This window comes from Raphanus sativus, chromosome 5, assembly GCF_000801105.2.
Source record: "Raphanus sativus cultivar WK10039 chromosome 5, ASM80110v3, whole genome shotgun sequence".
Classification (NCBI taxonomy): Eukaryota; Viridiplantae; Streptophyta; class Magnoliopsida; order Brassicales; family Brassicaceae; genus Raphanus; species Raphanus sativus.
Window position 1 is genome coordinate 8,016,432 of NC_079515.1, and position 19,344 is coordinate 8,035,775.

The 19,344-nt window shown below is 33.5% G+C and overlaps 3 protein-coding genes across 3 annotated transcripts; all 3 read right to left on the minus strand.

Moving 5' to 3' along the window:
* Window positions 1-4,140: 4,140 nt before the first annotated feature.
* LOC108856674 (putative F-box protein At2g02030) lies at window positions 4,141-5,701 on the minus strand. The gene has a single exon (XM_018630533.2). It carries the CDS (start codon window positions 5,603-5,605, stop codon window positions 4,331-4,333), a length of 1,275 nt encoding a protein of 424 aa, XP_018486035.1. The 5' UTR covers window positions 5,606-5,701; the 3' UTR covers window positions 4,141-4,330.
* A 693-nt stretch (window positions 5,702-6,394) lies between these two features.
* On the minus strand, window positions 6,395-8,486 carry LOC108859167 (ceramide synthase LOH2). Its single transcript, XM_018633026.2, has 6 exons — window positions 8,270-8,486; window positions 7,921-8,135; window positions 7,572-7,727; window positions 7,152-7,337; window positions 6,871-7,049; window positions 6,395-6,744 (listed from the first exon to the last, which is right to left on the minus strand). The coding sequence occupies exons 1-6, from the start codon at window positions 8,408-8,410 to the stop codon at window positions 6,725-6,727; spliced, it is 897 nt and encodes a 298-aa protein (XP_018488528.1). The 5' UTR covers window positions 8,411-8,486; the 3' UTR covers window positions 6,395-6,724.
* Window positions 8,487-15,603: 7,117 nt separating this feature from the next.
* On the minus strand, window positions 15,604-18,772 carry LOC108857841 (abscisic acid 8'-hydroxylase 4). The gene is made up of 9 exons (XM_018631864.2): window positions 18,445-18,772; window positions 18,031-18,352; window positions 17,762-17,911; window positions 17,422-17,670; window positions 17,230-17,319; window positions 17,060-17,138; window positions 16,812-16,918; window positions 16,571-16,689; window positions 15,604-16,217 (listed from the first exon to the last, which is right to left on the minus strand). The coding sequence occupies exons 1-9, from the start codon at window positions 18,651-18,653 to the stop codon at window positions 16,121-16,123; spliced, it is 1,422 nt and encodes a 473-aa protein (XP_018487366.2). The 5' UTR covers window positions 18,654-18,772; the 3' UTR covers window positions 15,604-16,120.
* Between the last annotated feature and the right edge of the window lie 572 nt (window positions 18,773-19,344).

Sequence of the window (19,344 nt, forward strand, 5' to 3'; positions counted from 1 at the left end):
TCTTACTGATATTGGTGTGGAGTGGTCTAAACTCTAAAGCAGCAAACTACTACATATGAGTTTAGGTAGCAATGTGGCAGACCTGAGAGAAGACCTTGAATATGTATTCTGACATCTGCGTCGGTTGATGACTTATTGTCTAAGCAAAGTGGTTATATACAGCCGTGACCTTCTAAAACAAACCGTGTGAGGGTTAGGTCCGGAAACCGCAATTGGTTTATTTTTATTAAGAGGTGTTGTGTACCTTTTCTTAGCGTTTCTACAGAAACCTTAGCAAGAGATGCTTTGAGAGCCAGTGGTAAAGCCAAAAGAAACAGAGAGATGCATTAGTATCAGCTATTGATCAAAAATAAATTCACACAAATGTTATTGACTTCTTTCCCTTCATCTACTTGTATGGTTCTGAGCTTAAGACAAAACCAAAATTCTTACCATCCCAACGACAAATAACATGGTACATAAAGTGTCCGTGTCAAAGAAAATAAGAAGTGCTCAGCGCAAAACTTGATGATAAATAATCAAGTCACCAAAACATAAATAAGAAGTGATGTGAATATAAAAACACATTTTAATGTTACTAAAAAGACAAATAGTTTCAGAAAGAAGAAAAAGAGAGAGAGAGAGAGCTAGCAAGTTGCAATAGACAAGTATCCATTACGATACGAACTCCAAGAACATATCAAATACTATTGGAAGGAACACAAAATTTCCTCCCAACTACGATCCCATGAGGCTTAAAGGTTATATTAACTTGGCACTGAAGCATTACAACTCAAGATATCAAGTAGAGGAGTTTATTGCTTATGGTCCAAAAATACGCGGTATTGAATCCTACGGTATCAAATACCACAAAATGAAGACAGAAAATGTTAGGTGCCAAGGTACTCTAAAATCAGCTGGATGTTATGATTTTTTTGTGAATGATCCCACTGAGCGTTACGGTAGAAAAATTTTCATTGTAATATTTTTAAGTTGCCTTTTTAGTTTTTCCATTGTGTTAATCTTTTTTCTCTTTGTTTTTTTTTTTCAGAAAAATTATTAGAACTACAGATATCGCATACTTACAGATACACATCAAGATACTCATGAAAATTCTCATGGGACGAGAAAACGTTTTGCTCATTGTCGTGGATGTGGATTTTAAGAATATCATGTATATATTTCGACGCAAACATTTTGTACTAGCCTTGAATGATGAGTTTGACAGACTTCTTAATTGACCACTAGCAGTTTGGAGATGGACTACTAACAACTCTGCTACCCAGACTATGTTAGAGGGAGGACCTCCTACACATCGGAATATGCTGGTGTGACGTGTACCTGTTATGTGTGTTATAACCTCTTCTACCAATCATGTGGTACTACTAGTATATATAACTTCCTTTTCTAATTCCATCATTTAAAAATAAAAGCATGCATCATTGAAAGTCTGAGTATAAATGGTTCCATACTTCCACTGCTAGTGAAAGTAAATTGTTTTCCATTTTTAATTTGTACTATCTGACCTGAGATTGTAACTTCTGTAGAAGCCCTGACAAAGACATCAATAATTTATAGAGCACTGTTCTTCATAAACAGAACACGAAAAAATTGCTAACTTGTAACCTTCTGCATAATTAAGCCCTCAGCGTCAAGAGGAAAAAGAGCACGGTAGGAATGTCATTAGCTTAAACAAGACACAAAGACTAGATACCAGAATATTTAGCTTAAAAAATATTCCCTCCATTTATTTTTGTATGATGTTCTATAGAATATTTTTGTTTCAATTTGTATGATGTTTTGAAATTTTCTATGTGAAACTTTTAAATCAATTGATTAAAATATTAAAATTAATGCACAATTTTTGTTTTATTTGTTCAGTGTATCAATGATTAATTACGTTGATTACTTTTTCTGTTATAATCAAGTACTTTTGATAAAAGTTGATATTTTTCTTAATTTGTGTATATATACTAAAACATCTTATAAAAAGAAACAAAGAGAGAGTATATATTTTCTTTTTTTGTTGTTTTATAATGATTTATAAGAATCGTAACTATCATCATCTTTAACTTTATGGGCGGGTGTGGGTGGGTTGAATTACTACATGTCATTTGAATTCCCTTTATAAGTACCTTTGTGTTTCTTTGTTAATTTTTGACATTCATCCATCTCTCAATAAGTTAGTTAAATATCTCTCATTCTCCCTTTTGATTTGTGTAATAAACATGCTTCAAAATTTATAAGATACATTAATTGATCTTTTGTTTGCTGTTCATGTTTTTCTTAAGATCGTTTGGTTTATGTCTTCCTTCGTCTCTCTGAGATGTTCTTCTTTGAACTTCCAATGTTTAAAAAAATCTTAAATAGTTTGTGTCTCTTGTAAATGATCATAGCTTGCTTACACTAATCTAAGTATTTATTGATACTGGTTTAAGGAACACTCTAAATGATCTTTTTCAGTTTATATATAATCTTGTTGGATGTGTTTCTAGGAGACGAATATTAACTTAAATGGGCAACATGTTAGAGAAGGATTGACCTCTATTGTCTCATTCAAGATTTCTAATCCCACTACAAAAAGGTAATTAACATACTTGGCACATACGTTAAAAAGACATAAAGACCGGATACCAAAATCTTTAGCTTAAACAATACTCCCACTGTTTCTTTTTGTATTATGTTCTAGAGAATATTTTTGTTTCAATTTGTATATGATGTTTTGAATTTTTTATGTGAAACTTTTAAATCAATTGGTTAAAATATTAAAATTATTGCACAATTTTTGTTTTATTTGTTCAGAGTATCAATGATTAATTACTTTGATTACTTTTTTGTTATAATCAAGTTCTTTTGATAAAAGTAGATATTTTTTCTTAATTTGTGTATTTATACTAAAACATCTTACAAAAAGAAACAGAGAGAGTATATACTTTCCTCTTTATGTTATTTTCATAATGATTCATAAGAATCGTAACTATCATCATCTTTAACTTCATGTGTGGGTGTGGGTGGGTTGAATGACATGAATGCGGTGGGTGGGTTGAATTACTACATTTCCTTTGAATTGAATTTTTGCAAATTCCCTTTGTAAGTACCTTTGTGTTTCTTTGTTATTTGTTGACATTCATCCATCTCTCAATAAGTTAGTCAAATATCTCTCATTCTCCCTTTTGATTTTTGTAATAAACATGTTTCGGAATTTATAAGATACATTAATTGATCTTTGTTTGTTGTTCATGTTTCTTCCTTCGTCTCTCTCAGATGTTCTTTTTGAACTTCCAGTGTTTAAAAAAAGTCTTAAACGGTTAGTGTCTCTAGTAAATGATCATAGCTTGTTTGCACTAATTTAAGTATTTATTGCTACTGGTTTAGGAAACACTCTAAAACGATTTTTTTCCAGTTTGTATATAATCTTATTGGCTGTGTTTTCAGGAGAAGAATATTAACTTAAGTGGGGAACATATTAGAGAAGGATTGACCTCTATTGTCTCATTCAAGATTTCTAATCCCACTACAAAAAGTTAATTAACATCATTTATTTTTTATTTTTGTATTAGTTTTAAGTGATGCAAAAAGAAATTACATCACCTAGTTTGCATCATTTATATTATTAGTTAATATTCATATATTTTGCTTATGTATCATGTTTTTCATAATTTTAGGTAATTTGATGCGGCAGTGTGTCATATTCTTATAGAAAACCAGAAATAAACAGAGCGAATATTTGGTCTAAAGCAGCAGCCTTCTTACTGATATTGGTGTGGAGTGGTCTAAACTCTAAAGCAGCAAACTACTACATATGAGTTTAGGTGGCAATGTGGCAGACCTGAGAGAAGACCTTGAATATGTATTCACACATGTGCGTCGGTTGATGACTTATTGTCTATGTCTAAGCAATGTGGTTATATATAACCATGACCTTCTAAAACAAACCGTGTGAGGGTTAGGTCCGGAAACCGCAATTGGTTTATTTTTATTAAGAGGTGTTGTGTACCTTTTCTTAGCGTTTCTACAGAAACCTTAGCAAGAGATGCTTTGAGAGCCAGTGGTAAAGCCAAAAGAAACAGAGAGATGCATTAGTATCAGCTATTGATCAAAAATAAATTCACACAAATGTTATTGACTTCTTTCCCTTCATCTACTTGTATGGTTCTGAGCTTAAGACAAAACCAAAATTCTTAACATCCCAACGACAAATAACATGGTACATAAAGTGTCCGTGTCAAAGAAAATAAGAAGTGCTCAGCGCAAAACTTGATGATAAATAATCAAGTCACCAAAACATAAATAAGAAGTGATGTGAATATAAAAACACATTTTCAGAAAGAAGAAAAAAGAGAGAGAGAAGCTAGAAAGTTGCATGAACAAGTGATAAACTTGGAAAATAAGGAACAGCTAAGCCATAGTAACCAGGATAATAGAGATGATAAACAGTTGAGTCAGGATCAAGATCAAAGTCAACAAGGCTTCCTTGATAGGTAAGCGAGAGGACGACCTTGTTCTCAACCCTTGAAATGGCCAAAGGAGTGAGAGGCAGTGAAGTGATACGACCAAACCAACAGGAAGTAGAATTCAAGTCAACTGAAAAGATTCTCTCCCACTTGTCGCCGCATTCTTCAACCCTCCACCAAAACTCTTGCTTACAATCGCTCTTGAGCTCAGAAATGCACAGATGGCCGTCAAGATTGCATAGACCAATTTTGTCACCAGAGGCGCCAGGGGAAATAAAAGGTGGTGTTGAGGTGACTCGAAACATCTCTGTATGAATATCGAAAACTATGAGCTTGGTTTGTGTTGATGGGTATCCTCGTTCGTCACCCGTAGTAAGCCAGTATAATGATCCGTTAGCAAACGATGGCATCTGTTTAGACAAGATTTGGTGATGATCAAGAGGTCGGGTAGTCACAAATCTCCATCTCCATTCCTCAAAATCAAAAACCTCGCATCTGGTCTTCTTCTTCTTGTTCAAAGTGGCAGGATATATATTATAGAGCCACACTATCTTATATCGTCCTGTGACGCTGTCTTTCCCAAATCCAAACCTAGTATATAATACGAATGGCACTGGAACAGGATTTCGATCATCTTCATCATCACTCACGTCATGCATCTCCTCCTCCAGATCTGGGTCTGGATGGTATTTATGGACCTGCTGAAATTTCGCCAAGGGGAGTGGTGGTACCAATGTTTTTGTGGCCATATTTACCACTCTCACTGCATACGTCAAGCCGTAAAAGCAGACAAGGCCATCGCAGCATTCGGAGATCGCAATAGCACCATTAATCTCTTCAATTTTCAACTCGAAGCTCTCTTCAAGAGAAGTCGTCTCCAAGTCCCTTTGCTCAAAACCGATATGATTCTGACCATAAGAGACAAACATGAGTTTAGGATCTTTGCTTCTTCTCTGATGACTCATGTGTCTTGCCCCAAAATCTCTTGACCTAATCACCGATTCCCAATGCTTTGAAACGGTTTGGAACCTCGCAATCGATCTCACCGGAAGCCTCATCACGATTTCTTCCATCACATCATTGGGGATCTCAATCTTCCACTCTCTTCTTCCTTTTCTTCTGCGTTTGCTTTCTCTCACCATTCTCTCACAAATCTCCATCGACGCCAACATGTTCTTCCACTCCTAATCTATAATTTATACAGCAAACCCTCGATTTTCTTTTTTTCCTTTTTGTTTTTGTTTTGTTATGGCAACCACCGTCTATTTCCTTTTTTTTTTAATAAACAAGACTCAAAAAACCTTCAATAAAGGTTTGATCTAATTAGCTTAAATATAAATCCCATATAGACAAAGGCAAAAGAGGCCTAAGCATAAACTAGTAGTCACGAACCGGCCCAAACAAGGTGGGAAAGTTCACGTTTTGTATAAAGGACTTCCCAACACCTTGAGAGTGTTAAGGTGGGATGGGATGTGAAGGAGTATGGCTGGCCTCATGGTCCAATGCCTGTTGAGGATGTAAGTTATGTCTTGAGTCATGGAGTGGTGTACAAGCAAGAGGATGGGGGGGGGAGTAATTAAGTAGATGTCGGACGTTGATGTTTTGACGGTTGGGAGTGATCGTCCGGTGTGGAGGAAGGTTGCTCCGATTACTAAGTGTTGTGGTACGGTGCTTGGTTATACGCAGTTGACAATATATGATGGGAGAGTGTGATGTTAAAGACTGTGTTTTCCCTCTTTTATTCTTTGTTTTGTATGTCACGTTTTCCTTTCCTTTTTTTGGGTTAGAGAGTATGTCTTTTGTTTTGTTATAATGTTTTTACTGCTGTTTCAGAATACTCTTTTGTAAGGAAAACGAAAGAAAGGACCATGGGTAAATTATTAGATGACGGTAAGACTGTGTCAATGGCACATATGAGGTGTATAGTGCCGAACAAACAAAGAAGACATCCTCTAGGATCGTTTCTGTTGAGCTCCCTTTTAAATAAAAAACCATAAAAAGGCTATGGAATAGGAAACCATACAAAGAGGAATTCGCATTTACAAAGTGGATTCCACATCGTTTTATACCACATCATAGAACAACAACACAAGAAACCTGACTTTCTATTTTTTCTTTATATTTCTCAAACAGAAACTAAAGAAAGAAAACTATAACCTTTCCTCTTTATTTTTTTTAACCTCCAACTCTAATCAAGAAGGTGCTGAAACTGAGAACAAATTCATCAGCAGCAACAGAGTTTAGTTGGAGAAGTGGAAACATGTTCCGTATCTGTCATGCTTTCAAAGTGTCTATTCATCATCCTCTGAATCTGTCATTGATAATAACAAACAAATAAATTTTTAGGAAAATAACTCTAGTGGTTCGTTCCTCCACACTACACAGCCCACATAACTTTCAAAACCGGTGGGTTTAAACAAAGTTAAAGAAACCTTACCGGATCTTATGTCTTCTCCAACTTGTCCTCTGTTTTTAAGTAGTCTTGCAATCATTGCGCAAATGAGATACCACCAATATACGTGGAAAACAAGAAGCATCAGTAACAGTGTGTTGAAGGAATAGTACATGATGGTGCCTTCACCTGATGTCATATCCAAATGATCCAGGAGTTCAATGCTTTAACCCAAAAAAAGGTGAGAATATCAGATATAGCATTGGCAAAAAAAAAGATAAAAGTTAAATATAATAGGTAAGAGGTAAGAATAAAGTGAGGGATACCTAGTGGCCCTGATGATCCAAAATGGAAAGTAAATCAACCTAAGAAGTAGCCAAGAGAGAGCAAAGAGTGAAAAACCAACACTCGCTCCAAATTCCTTTTCAGAGTACTTGCAAATTTTAGCAGTTTCCATAAACACGTCGCTTGCATCGTGAAGGGCTATGATGATTGCTCCAATTCTGAAAAAACTGCAAAAGAAACAAAAAAAAAAACAGTTTCCTGAGTTTCTTGGTTGCTTGCTCTATAATTCACTACATATATCTAATCTCCCAGTCAAAAGTCGAATATTCACACATAATAATATTGTCCAGTGACAACTCTTTTATTATTATTATTATTATTATTATTTATGATTGGACATGTAACTTAGCAAATTTACTTAAGGTAAGCATCCATATGGAAATAGAATATGAATTAGTTACCTGGTTAAGTAGGAGTAGGCAAGGAGGATGATGGTGATGACATGGTGAGACATCGTAACAGAAAAATCTTTTCTTCTGGTCTCCCATACAAGCAAGGCAGCAACAGCATACATATAGAAACCGCACTCACACATATAGTACAGCTTTATCGGAAGCCTAGAGAAAAGAAAGAGTTAACATTATTCCACCGTATACATGCCGGTACTGAGATCCATGGAGCTTAAAGAATCATCAAACATATATTATTTATAATCATTAGGGACTGAATGATATAATACATATAATATTTTAAGGGCCTTTAAGCGAACCAAGAAATTATAAAGTAAAAGGAGAAGGAAAAGTAACTCACTTCAGCTCTTGATTAGGCCAACCTTCAAAGTAGAGTTTGACATCTGTGGCCCATGGCTCGTGAAAAACGAATTTGAGAACGAATATGTCACAAGCACCGTAATACAGGAGCTTCCACAGAGACTCCTTGCATTTGACGAGCTTAGCAAGAGTAGAAGCATCGTTCATTTTAATAGGCGCAGTAGAAGCGGTGCTCGAAAGCCAGACAGCTATCCTCTGTTTAAGACATATATAGTGGTGATCAATACTCCTAGCTCTTTTGCAAGATGCATGAACCATCTAATGAATCTCTTTGCTTATACAATCCAAAGTTGCAAAGGAGAAAAAACTGAGAATTTTATTTACTTAACTTGAAAGACGAATCTATCAAGGAAGAGTCTCAAGAAGCAGAATCCGAAGGCGAAATAGACTGCTATCTGGAAATGCCACGCCGTAATCGACGCTTCAAGATTCCTCACGCCGCCGCTAGAAGAATATACCTCCGGTTCCATGTCCGTAGACTGTTATTGAGTATTTGCCTTCTTCTTCTTCTTCTTTTATGAGTCTTCCTGAAAGTGAGCCACAGATGGAAATGTTTTGTCAGGCTTTGGAAATTGGGATCTTCCGACCAATTACCTTTTTTCTCTTATTTTTTTTTATTACCAATCACTAGCCTTCAATAGAACAAAACACAAGTCATCAGCATGAGATTATTTATCTTCTTTTTAGACACGCTGATCCAGGGGATGATCAAGTCTGTATTTTTAGACACGCTGGTTCGTGATATTATTAAGGGAAATTGGGCCCTATAGCAAGGTAAAAACGTATAATGCACTGACTAACCAAAATCCCTAATATATGTGTATACACAAAATCCCAAAATCCCTATTATTAAATTATTTTGATTTTTCTTACTACTAATTACATAACTTTTTGAGAATTATATTTCGATAAATGTGTCCCTCCTGTTTAATTGAACGGGATATATACAACAAATACTACAAACTATGAGAAAATTAAGAGAGGTAAATGTGAATCATTATGTGTAACACTTGGAGTTAGAGTACACGATAAGCATTCTTTATAATATGATTGATTCACTTTTAGCAAAGCAGCAGCAGCCATGAATGATGTTCAAGTGCGAGCATCAATCATCATGTCTAGCTAATTTTTTAATTGGGGTCACTAGTGATGAGGATTAGGTTTTACAGTTCAGCTTATTCGAGTTAGAGTACTTAGGACATGCGCATTGAGAGATGTAAGCAAAAGTTCTCACGTTTTCCAACAAAAAAAACTATTAAAATAATCTGATTCACTTGAACTTGTCTCGTGCGAGGTCTCCACGCTGATACCGTATCGTTACTTTTCGTGGGCCCCACGCCACGTGGCGGTCCGCGATTGGTACGATTAATAATTTTTTTTTTTTAGAAAAACAGAAAACAAAAAAATAAAATAATCTAAAATATTATCTTTGAACCTCCTTTTCCCGTCTCGCCAATGCGCTTGGCCTTACAATCCATATAAGAGTTGAACAGTTCTCGGATTATATCGGTTTGGATAATGTTGGATTAATGGGCAGGTTTTTAATTGGTTTGGGTTTAAATCCAGAAAATGAAAAATCTCAAAAACATTAACTAAACCCAAAAATATTTGAGTGATTCAGTTCTTGAATAATTATTTGTTTATAACTATATGATAATACATTAAATATATATTTTTTTTTCACACTGAAACTTTTCATTGATAAAAACTACATATTACACAAGGGAGATATCAAACTTAAGCCAGCAATAAACAACAACGTACTCTGGAGACAAAAGCCTGCAGATTTAACCAAAATCTCCAAAAACTAAAACAAAACATTTGAACAGAAGTTAAAAGTTAAAAATAAAATCTAATCATAGTAACTAGATCTAATAAACAAAACACCCAAGCAAACGGATGTGCCGGAGGAAAATCGAAGAGATAAGCGCCACACCACATAGCGAACTTTATTAGGGGTGTACTGCTTCGAAGATATTGCTCTGACGACAGCCTGACAAGCCACAAGAAACCACAGACCACGAACCTTGGAGGATGATGAAGACCAAGCTTTTTAACAATAAAACCTCCACGCTAGGTGCAAAGAGACAGAGCTCCAAATCCTTGAAAAACGAGCCGGATAAACCAATTCCAGAATAGGACAATGAACACTACTTCAGAACTTACCCGTCGCAAGAGCCTACAAGGATAATCACATCTTTTCTCCAACGGTGAATCCGCCACAAGAAGCAAACAACAAGCATATGCAAGTCAAACGGGCTAAAGAAACTGAGACAGAACCAGAAAAAGGAGACACCATCAAAGCGTATGAACACCTTTAAGAAAGTCACCAAAGGCAAAGCACATTTCTGAAATCCAGACATGCAAATCTAGATCTAGACTATAATCAGAAAAACTTAAAACTTAAACAAGATAGATGCAAGCTAAATCAAAGAAAGGAAACGAACCCGACCGACGGTGGTTAGGAGAGCCAAAATTGTCGGCCGGAAAATTGATCGGATCTGAAGTGATGTTAGAGACAAGTTGGAAGAATTTCTAGAGAGAAAGTGTAATTAAATTTCATTAAAGATTAGTTTTCTCAGACCACATTAAATATATATATATATATAATTATGTTATAACTAAAAATAATTAATACTTTAAAATAAATAAATTTATTTTTGTTTATTCAAATAGTTGTTCTGCTCTCATATCTGTTTTGATTTTCTAATTTAGAAAAAATAGAACCATTCGAATTCTTATCAATTTTGATGTGTTTTTGGTTTAAGCGTTTCAATATGATTTCGGTTTGGTTTGGTTTGGTTTTTAAGTTTCAGATAATATGCCCAAAACTAAGGTTAACTTTTATTTCATCAGTATATATTATAATAACCATGTAAATCAATTTTGTTGTGTGTTATTTTCTTATTAAAAAAATATATAATTCATAGGTGTCAAAATGACCCTCTTCCATAAAGGTTGCTCGGCCAGTGACCATGTCCCCTCACCTTTCACCAGCCTTTCCACTTTTGATTTAATTTTTTAGCATTTATGTTTTTTCTGTACCATATTTTCTTATTGCTTTTAGTTCTGATCTCCCAATTTGTCTTCTCAACCCAAAGCCGTCAACAACGATTATTGTTTTGGTCCCATTAGTCAAGTATTCTATGATATTTTTCTACGTTTTTTTCTATTTTGGAAATTTGTTTTCCTTCGTTACTTTATGCGTTTTTGATATTTTCTTTATGAACGGGATTTTTAGCAATTTTTATCCAAATACCACAAACCAAAAATCATCTTTTAATATCTGAAATTGAACAACATGTTAACATATATAAATTTGTATATACGTAAGTGATATATCAGCACATCCGGACCTGAGATTTTGGGGACCATATCCAAAAACAAAAAAAAAATATCTAATTTTTTATTTTTTTCTCTAAATATACTTTTTGAAAAAATTATTTTAAATTATTTTAAGGTAAAATATATTTTGGTTACTTAAAAATTAAAAAGAACATTTTAGTTTATTATAAAATTGTTATTATATAATTATAATTTTAAAATTTTATTTTCTGTCATTTTTTACTAATTTACATTAGACATTTATATATTTAACAAATATACAATTTTTTTTTAAAAGGGGCTCCGTTTAAATGTTTCACAAGGATGGGGTCAAGCCAGAAGTGAAGCTAGGCTATTAACTATGGTACTTTGTGCATCCATAAAATTCTTGTTATTTAAAATTTAGTAAAAGAAAACATGTAATTTTTTTTTGATAAAGAAAAACATGTAATTTTTTTTTTGAAACCTAAAAACATGTAATATTTGATAGAAGATATGGTAAAAGTCTTCTTGTGCCCCCACTGTCAACTCAAGTTCGAATCTTTTCTTATGTTCTTACTATTATGCACCCATGTAAAATATTCTCTAGCTTCCCCCCTCGGTCAAGCCCGACTCTGTATACCAATTAGATAGTATGCATGCTAAATATATATCTGCTAAGTATTATAGTCGCTATATATCTGCTAGGTCATCCATCCACCACATTTAGACACTCATGCTTTCAGGCCCGGCTTTGACCACAAACATTAGATGCAACCGTATGTGGCCTACTATTTTGATAAAATTTTAGGGCCTAGTTTTTTCATTTGTATTACTTATAAATATAGAAATTTGTTATGTGTATTGATGTATATTGTCTATAAATAAGGAAGGTGGTGGGCCGTGGACATCTTTTATATTATTAAACATGAGTAAGTTGAAAGATAAGAAATAATGGAAAAATATTATGATGACAACAAAAAAGAAAATAACTGATTTAGAATAGTTTTTTTCTGGTTACTCAAAAAAAAAAGAATAGTTATCTTCTAAGTTAATTTTTTTTCTTAGCGAACATTCTTTTACACTTCTAGTAATGTTTACAATTCTGGTTTCAGTTGTTTCAGCCGAAAAAAACTTTTCGAAGCTGAAGTTGATTAAGTCTTATTTACGGTCAACTATTTCACAAAAATTGAATAGTTTAGCTATATTGTCGATTGAAAAAGATATGATCAAGAGCCTTAATTACGAGAATCAGATGAATAATTTTATAGGAAATAAATACAAGAAAATCTATATTTAAGAACTGATAATTTTTATTAGTTTTGAAGATATCGTAATTTTCTTATTATAGACTTGAGCCTTTTATCGACAGATTTTTTATATATTTTCTAAGGGCCTCAGTTTTGTATTTCGTATTGGACCATGAATATCTCAGGACCGGCACTGCATGCTTTTGGCACACATTCTTTTTTAATTTGTTACGCATGGAACTTTCTTTAAATTGAAAAATGACCAAAGCTATTTTCGTAAGTTTGACTTGTTGTGACAACAAAAAGAACTAGAATAAAATAAAGAACGACTTGGTAGACTTATTATTTTATTTCCAACCACTTATAATGTAAAAATATTTGTATATTTTTAACGATAGACTTTTCTTTCTGCCAAGTCATCTTTGATCACGTTTGACCCCAAAAAGAAAATTGTAATCTGTGATCAGTGACCACAATCTTTCTTCTCACCCCTAAAAATGTCCAGGACCAAGAAGAAACTAGGCTTGTTGGATTATCCTAAAGCCCATTAATAGAGCGACAATATGTAGATATGTTAGCCTAAGCCCTTGAACCCATCTGAGAGCCTAACCAATCTTGATAGTTTTTTTTTTTTTATAATCTGGGGATTCCCTACTTACGCGGATCATTTCCCCGGACCCGGTCAGACAGCGATTCACTTCACCCGAGAGGGTTATATCTGGGTTGAGGAGAAGATCCAACACCCAGTACCATATTTGGTGACAGGGAAGAGATAGTTCCCCTCCGGGTAATTCGAACCCAGGAACATGACCATTAGCCCCCAAGGCTCTTAGCACCAAACATCTGAAATTCTCAATTCGGTGCTAACTCCACTTCCTTTTTATTTGACTAATAAGTTTCTCACAACCTGACGTTAGGTAATTTACCGTAATTATATAACGTTTTTGATAACCATAATCATTGAACGTTGTCAAGGAAAAAGGATAATCACTGAACCAAACTTACCAAATTATATTCCGAATGGCTAGTTTTCATAAATGTTGATATTCAAATCCATATAACCATCAATATTCAACATCCAACGTTACGTTCATTAGTTTTCATATCAAACCATCCGCATAAATTTATAAGTACGTGTCTGCACTACAATACCATGCATCAAGAGAACCAAAATTTATTTAATATACAATGTATAAACTCGTTACAATTACGATAATTGTAGGGAACTGTTTTGGCATTGTTTTTACCTTTTATAATCTAAGCTATCATTCTTTTTTTTGGGTTTATGTCACTTAGCCAAAATTAATTGTCAATTCTATACAAAATTCAGATTAATTATGATGTTCTATGCATTTACCCTGTCTGATTATTTGCTCAAAATACCCGGCTAGCAAAACAATTACTAGTCACTATCCTTACATAATATACATGCATCATTCATGTATATAATATCTTGTATGTTAATTAAAAATTCACCTACCACACACTCAAAGGGACGACAACTACTAAATTTCCAACACACAAAAATATAAGAACGAAATATAACTACACGTAAATATATAAGGATGAATCTTTTTCAAGAAAAACTATTTTAGCATGGAAAACAAAAAGGAATAATTGAAAATGGCGATGTTTGGTTGCATGAGTAGGAGCACCAAACAAAAATGGATATAAAATAGACTAAAACCCGAAAAGGAAATCAGTTCGTAAATTAGGTCCCCCCCCTCCCAACTTTACATTTTCATTGGTACAACACTCAACACTCCCATGTTAATTTACACCCCAAATATTATTATTAATCATAACTAAGCAAATAAATAAAAAGCTACCCTCCTTTCTATGATCAATGTTGATACTTCTTATTTTCTTTTATAAGCTTGTGGCTCTAATTTAAAATGTGATGATGATAAACCGTTGTGATGCTCAGTTCCTTTGATGATATTCTTTGTAAGACTTTATTTTGGAACTAATAAGAGTGTTCAAATACTATCTACGATTCTATATACTATAAGCGCCCGGGGAAAAAGAGCTTTTACACTATTTCTAGTCTATATATGTTGCTATTTGATGGTTTAACTTGTTATTCAATTTAAAACCTAAAACACTGATTAGGGTTTATTGCTTCAAAATGTGTGTGTTTTATAGTTGAGTTTTCCTTACTAGTTAGTACTTTATATATTATTACAATATGAAAATACAACGAGCCCAAAAACAAATATTAGTTTAAATTTATTTAACATTTTACCAAAAAAAAAATATTAGTTTAAACAAATGTTGTTGCACACCCGAAGAATCATTTATATTTTTTGTTTAACATAATAATTAGTTGATAACAAATTTTCAATCGCTTAATATAGAGAAGAGTTAACTAGACCTAAACGAATACAAATTCAATCATCACACTACACGTACGTCTTGGAGGAATAAATCATGTTGAGTTAGGTATCCGAAGCTATGGATTAATTAGTAACATCTTATAGAAATTATTTATATTGATGAAATTAACGATCAAATCAAAGCTTTTAGACTAACAGTTTCTACAAAGATCGTTAATTCATCACTATAATTTTTTTTTTGTAACTGAAATACTATACAAATTTGACAGTGGTTTGTAGTTGATGTGATTTAATTATAACAAGAATTATGAGTCTGCTTAATATAGTTCCACTAGCTGTAGCTATAATCGTTGTATTGTTATTACTATATCTCTAGAACGAGTTAAATGGTGCTCCACGTGAGATTAAGTTATAACTACTATTAATTAGGTTTTAATTAAATACCGTTCACTAAGAAAATGCTGTGTTGCTATAACAACTACTAAGTCGTTAGTTAAATAGAATTGTAGACCAAGATTTACCAGTTTTGATTAGAAATAAGAGCAACTCTAATGGTGAGTTCTTGAATTTTCAAAATACATACATATATATATATATGTGTGTGTATTTTGAGAACTCAATAGTGAAAACCCACGATTGGGGTTGATCTAAAGATTTATTCGGCAATAATTTAGATGAAAGGGCCTGAACATAAAGGATTCAAACCAAACAAAAAAAAAATTAAAGGAGGCAAAGGCCATTGTCAATGCTGGGGAGGACCATTCCTCCAAGATATGATGAAAACAGACCCATTTTTTGTTCTTCTTATTTATTTTGCTAAAATCAAAACATCTTTTTATAGGTGGCCAATTCATTAAACAACACGTGGAATAGCCTCATGAAAGTTAGAAGATGCTCTGTTTTTATGGCAGCCATGTCATTTTCACAGGCCACTCATAAATAGACACACACCTCTTTGATTTTTTTTCACATTCACGCTTTGTGGTCTTTCTGTTCCCTTCACGTGGCTCCCAGTCTTTTGATTTGGTTTGGTTTGGTTGTTAACCACGAAGAAAAGCTTGACCCAATTTCGACTGTAATTGAGAATACCGGAATAGACATTTTTTTACTCCATCATAGTTGTTATAGCATGCAACATGTTAAACCCCCTCAAGGACTACAATAGTGGTTTAAAAAGGAAAAAAAAAATAATCCAAGGGGTTTTAAATATTCTTATCGAGTTTAGATAAAAATATAAATTAAGACTACTTAAGACAATTTCAATAATAATAAACTTTTAAAGGTTGAAGAACTAAAGAGAATGTTGTAGAAATGTAGCGGGAAGACCATTTCGAGGGATTGGAAATGGACTGTACTCTATTCCTTTCTCTCGTCCCACCACTTCCCATCTGTATAATCCAATTAGATAAGAAAAAGAAAGTATGTGTTAAATTATTCATTTCTTATCACATGTAAAGCTTATTTTTGAGTTATATTAGTAAAATACTAAAAAATTACCATTTATCAGTTAGAAATAGTGATGTGATTAATTATGCTTGGACAATGCACTGTTATTTTCTCTTTATATTATACACAGGAAAAAGCTTTTAAATGGTCATGTGGATGTGGGCAACTATGCTTTGTTATATAAGATCGTATCCAATATATAGATCAAATCATTTATTTCATTAATCCAAAGAACCGTGGTGCATGGAACTTAAAAGTATTAATTATATAGTAGACAGGAAGAGTACAAACTTACCGGAATTTGGAAACTAAATGGTGGAGAAATATAAGAATCTGTAACTTGGCGAGCTCGTTCCCGGGACAAGCATGGACTCCACTTCCAAAGGGCATGAATGTATTTGGCTTGGGATTCACCTTTTAAATAGTTTCATTCATCACATTAACTCAGGACGCTCTCTTATAATATATAACTTATCAATATATATATATATATATATATATATATATATATATTATTCTAGTTTATCTATTATTACCTCAAATCTAGATGGATCGAAAACTTCAGGATTTGAAAAATATTTCGAATTGTGATGAATATTCCTAAAAAGTGGCATCACTTTCCATCCCTTGGGTATCAAATGTCCTGTATACATGCATGTTACAAGAATCATAAATATTTTTATATTTTTTTCTGGACCACAGCACTTTTATTTTGGTACATCTCATACAAATAAATAAATAATAGATAGAATGTTCTAGTAATGTGAAATGATTTAATTAGTACCCTTATATTCAACATCAACCACTGCTTCTCTGAATGTGAAGGATATGATGCTGGCCATCCTCAAGCTCTCAACTATTACCTATGTTACATAACAATAAAACATGAACTTCAAATTTATGGTAATCATAAAAACTATATAATATAATATTTTAATATTTATAAATTATCACCCTATGTGTTAGTGGCATATTCCTCGTTTGTCCCCATGTTAAAGGCTTCTTCTCTCGACTGTTTTCTTTGAGTAAAGCCCTATGCTCATCCTACGAACATTATAATGCAATATACATAGATTAAGCATACTAAATATACGTATATATATACACACAGAACAAGAGGATAAGATTCTACACATGTGATCAAACCTTAACAGCTTCTAGAAGCTTCTTATCATCGTGTAAGTACTTAAGAATCCAAGTTAGGCAACTAGCTGTCGTGTCTTGTGCGGCGAAAAGGACTCCGATGATGTTGTCCGCAATCTCTTCTTTGGTTAGCACACGGCCTTTATCGTCCTTGAAGTTGAGTAGATGACCAAGAAAGTCCGTTTTCAAGACACTTTTCTCTCTTCTTTCGCTTATAATCTCGCTTACTATTGTCTTTAGCCGCTTCCTCGCCTTTTTTAATAACAAGTTTTAGTCAGCTTGGCAGAGTTTACTTAATGTATGAAGATTAATTGGTTCATTTATTCAAGAGATGAGATCATACCATGAGAGCTTTGTGGTAAGATGTTCCGGGGAGATTCATGGGGAAAGAGTTGTAGCCTTTGTCCACAATACTGTAGTTATGTTTCAATATCTCCTTGTAAGAACCCTCCAAATGGCCAAATATGGCTAGAATACCCACATCAAAAGCAAACTGCAAGCGAAAATATAACATTTGTTTTTATTAGGAGAGCTCAGAGAGAGGTAATTAAAGAGAGCAAGTGAAGGAATTGCATTGTGTATGTTTTTTTTTGGCATTTAGAAAAGATAGACCTTCTTCATCTCTTTGTAGGTAGTGACAATACGCATATTGGTCCAAGATTGTAAAGAAGAGAGGGCAATGTGTTCGATATCAGGTATGAGTTTACGGATGGTTTCAGGGTATAAAGAGGATTGAACAAGTTTCCTTATATGGGCATGATAATCTCCTTGGTGGAAAAATAGAGCAGATGGTCCAATTAGCTTCTCTTTGCTTCTAGGATACGTTGGTTTGAACATATGAGCATGAGTCACCAAGACAAACCTTGCGGCCTCTGGGCTAGCCAGCATCACGCAAGGATAGCCAAGGATTCGTGTTTTGAATATCTCTCCATATCTATACATCAAAAGATAAAATCCATTCTTAATCTAACATCATAACAAACAAAAAAAAGTAACAAGGATTTAGGACAAGATTTTTAGGTTTACCTCTTTTGCTTGGAAGTGAAGAAAACATTTGGGTCTTGTGAATAAAGTTGTAGAGTCTGGCCTAAGTAAGGCCATCCCATGGAACCAGGAGGAAGCTTACATCTAGTGTTCCTCTTTTTCTTTTTCTTGTTATTCTTTGAAACCATCACCTTTACCAGAAGCAAGCAGAAGATGAGACTTGGTATAACAAAGAGCCAAAATCCAGCCATATTTTATTAGCCAATTTAATATTTGATGCTTCGCTTATAGTGAAATGTTTTGGAGGCTGAAACAATTTTGAACTCTAGAAGAGGAGAAGAGGGAGAAGAAAAAGAGAATATATGGAACAACACACACAAAATACATAAGAGAGAGGTGGGTATATATATACACAAAAAAAAAATTGATGTAATTAATAAAGACAAATGTGAGAATATGTATTTGATTTTTTTTTTATTATTATGTTTTTTTCTCTCGCCCAAACGTGAGGAGATGACAATTGCTATCTATTCACAATTTTGGTTTCTCAGGCGAAAAAGCTGAATAAATCTAAATGTAGATCTTGTCCATTCTCATTTATGTTTAAATATTTGTAAATTTAGTTGACGAGAGTGCTAGAAATCGCGATTTAGTTTTATTCATGCTGATATAATTACTGCCTTGGTTTTCAAGGTAATGAGCAGTGCAATAAGATGCAACTACAACTACAAGTTCCGTAATTTATTGGCACTAAACTACTTTTATATAATAGTATCAATTTTAATTCAGCTATTTATAACACAAAGACAAAAAAATACCATCCACAAATTTGAATGTGTAAAATTCAGGTTCTTTTTCAAAATTTAATAATATATTATGTATTTACAGTTATTATTTTTATGCTTAACGTACTTAGAATATCTCCAAACAAAAAATAAAAGC

Excerpts from the sequence above, each read along its gene's own strand:
- LOC108856674 (XM_018630533.2), bottom strand. The coding sequence starts at position 5,605 with ATGTTGGCGTCGATGGAGATTTGTGAGAGAATGGTGAGAGAAAGCAAA.
- LOC108859167 (XM_018633026.2), bottom strand. The coding sequence starts at position 8,410 with ATGGAACCGGAGGTATATTCTTCTAGCGGCGGCGTGAGGAATCTTGAA. Across the intron at positions 7,728-7,920 it reads TGGCCTAATCAAGAGCTGAA|GCTTCCGATAAAGCTGTACT; the intron begins GTGAGTTACTTT and ends TCTTTTCTCTAG. Across the intron at positions 6,745-6,870 it reads TGGAGAAGACATAAGATCCG|ATTCAGAGGATGATGAATAG; the intron begins GTAAGGTTTCTT and ends TATCAATGACAG.
- LOC108857841 (XM_018631864.2), bottom strand. The coding sequence starts at position 18,653 with ATGGCTGGATTTTGGCTCTTTGTTATACCAAGTCTCATCTTCTGCTTG. Across the intron at positions 17,139-17,229 it reads ATATGCCACTAACACATAGG|GTAATAGTTGAGAGCTTGAG; the intron begins GTGATAATTTAT and ends TATGTAACATAG. Across the intron at positions 16,218-16,570 it reads CATTTAGTTTCCAAATTCCG|ATGGGAAGTGGTGGGACGAG; the intron begins GTAAGTTTGTAC and ends TGGATTATACAG.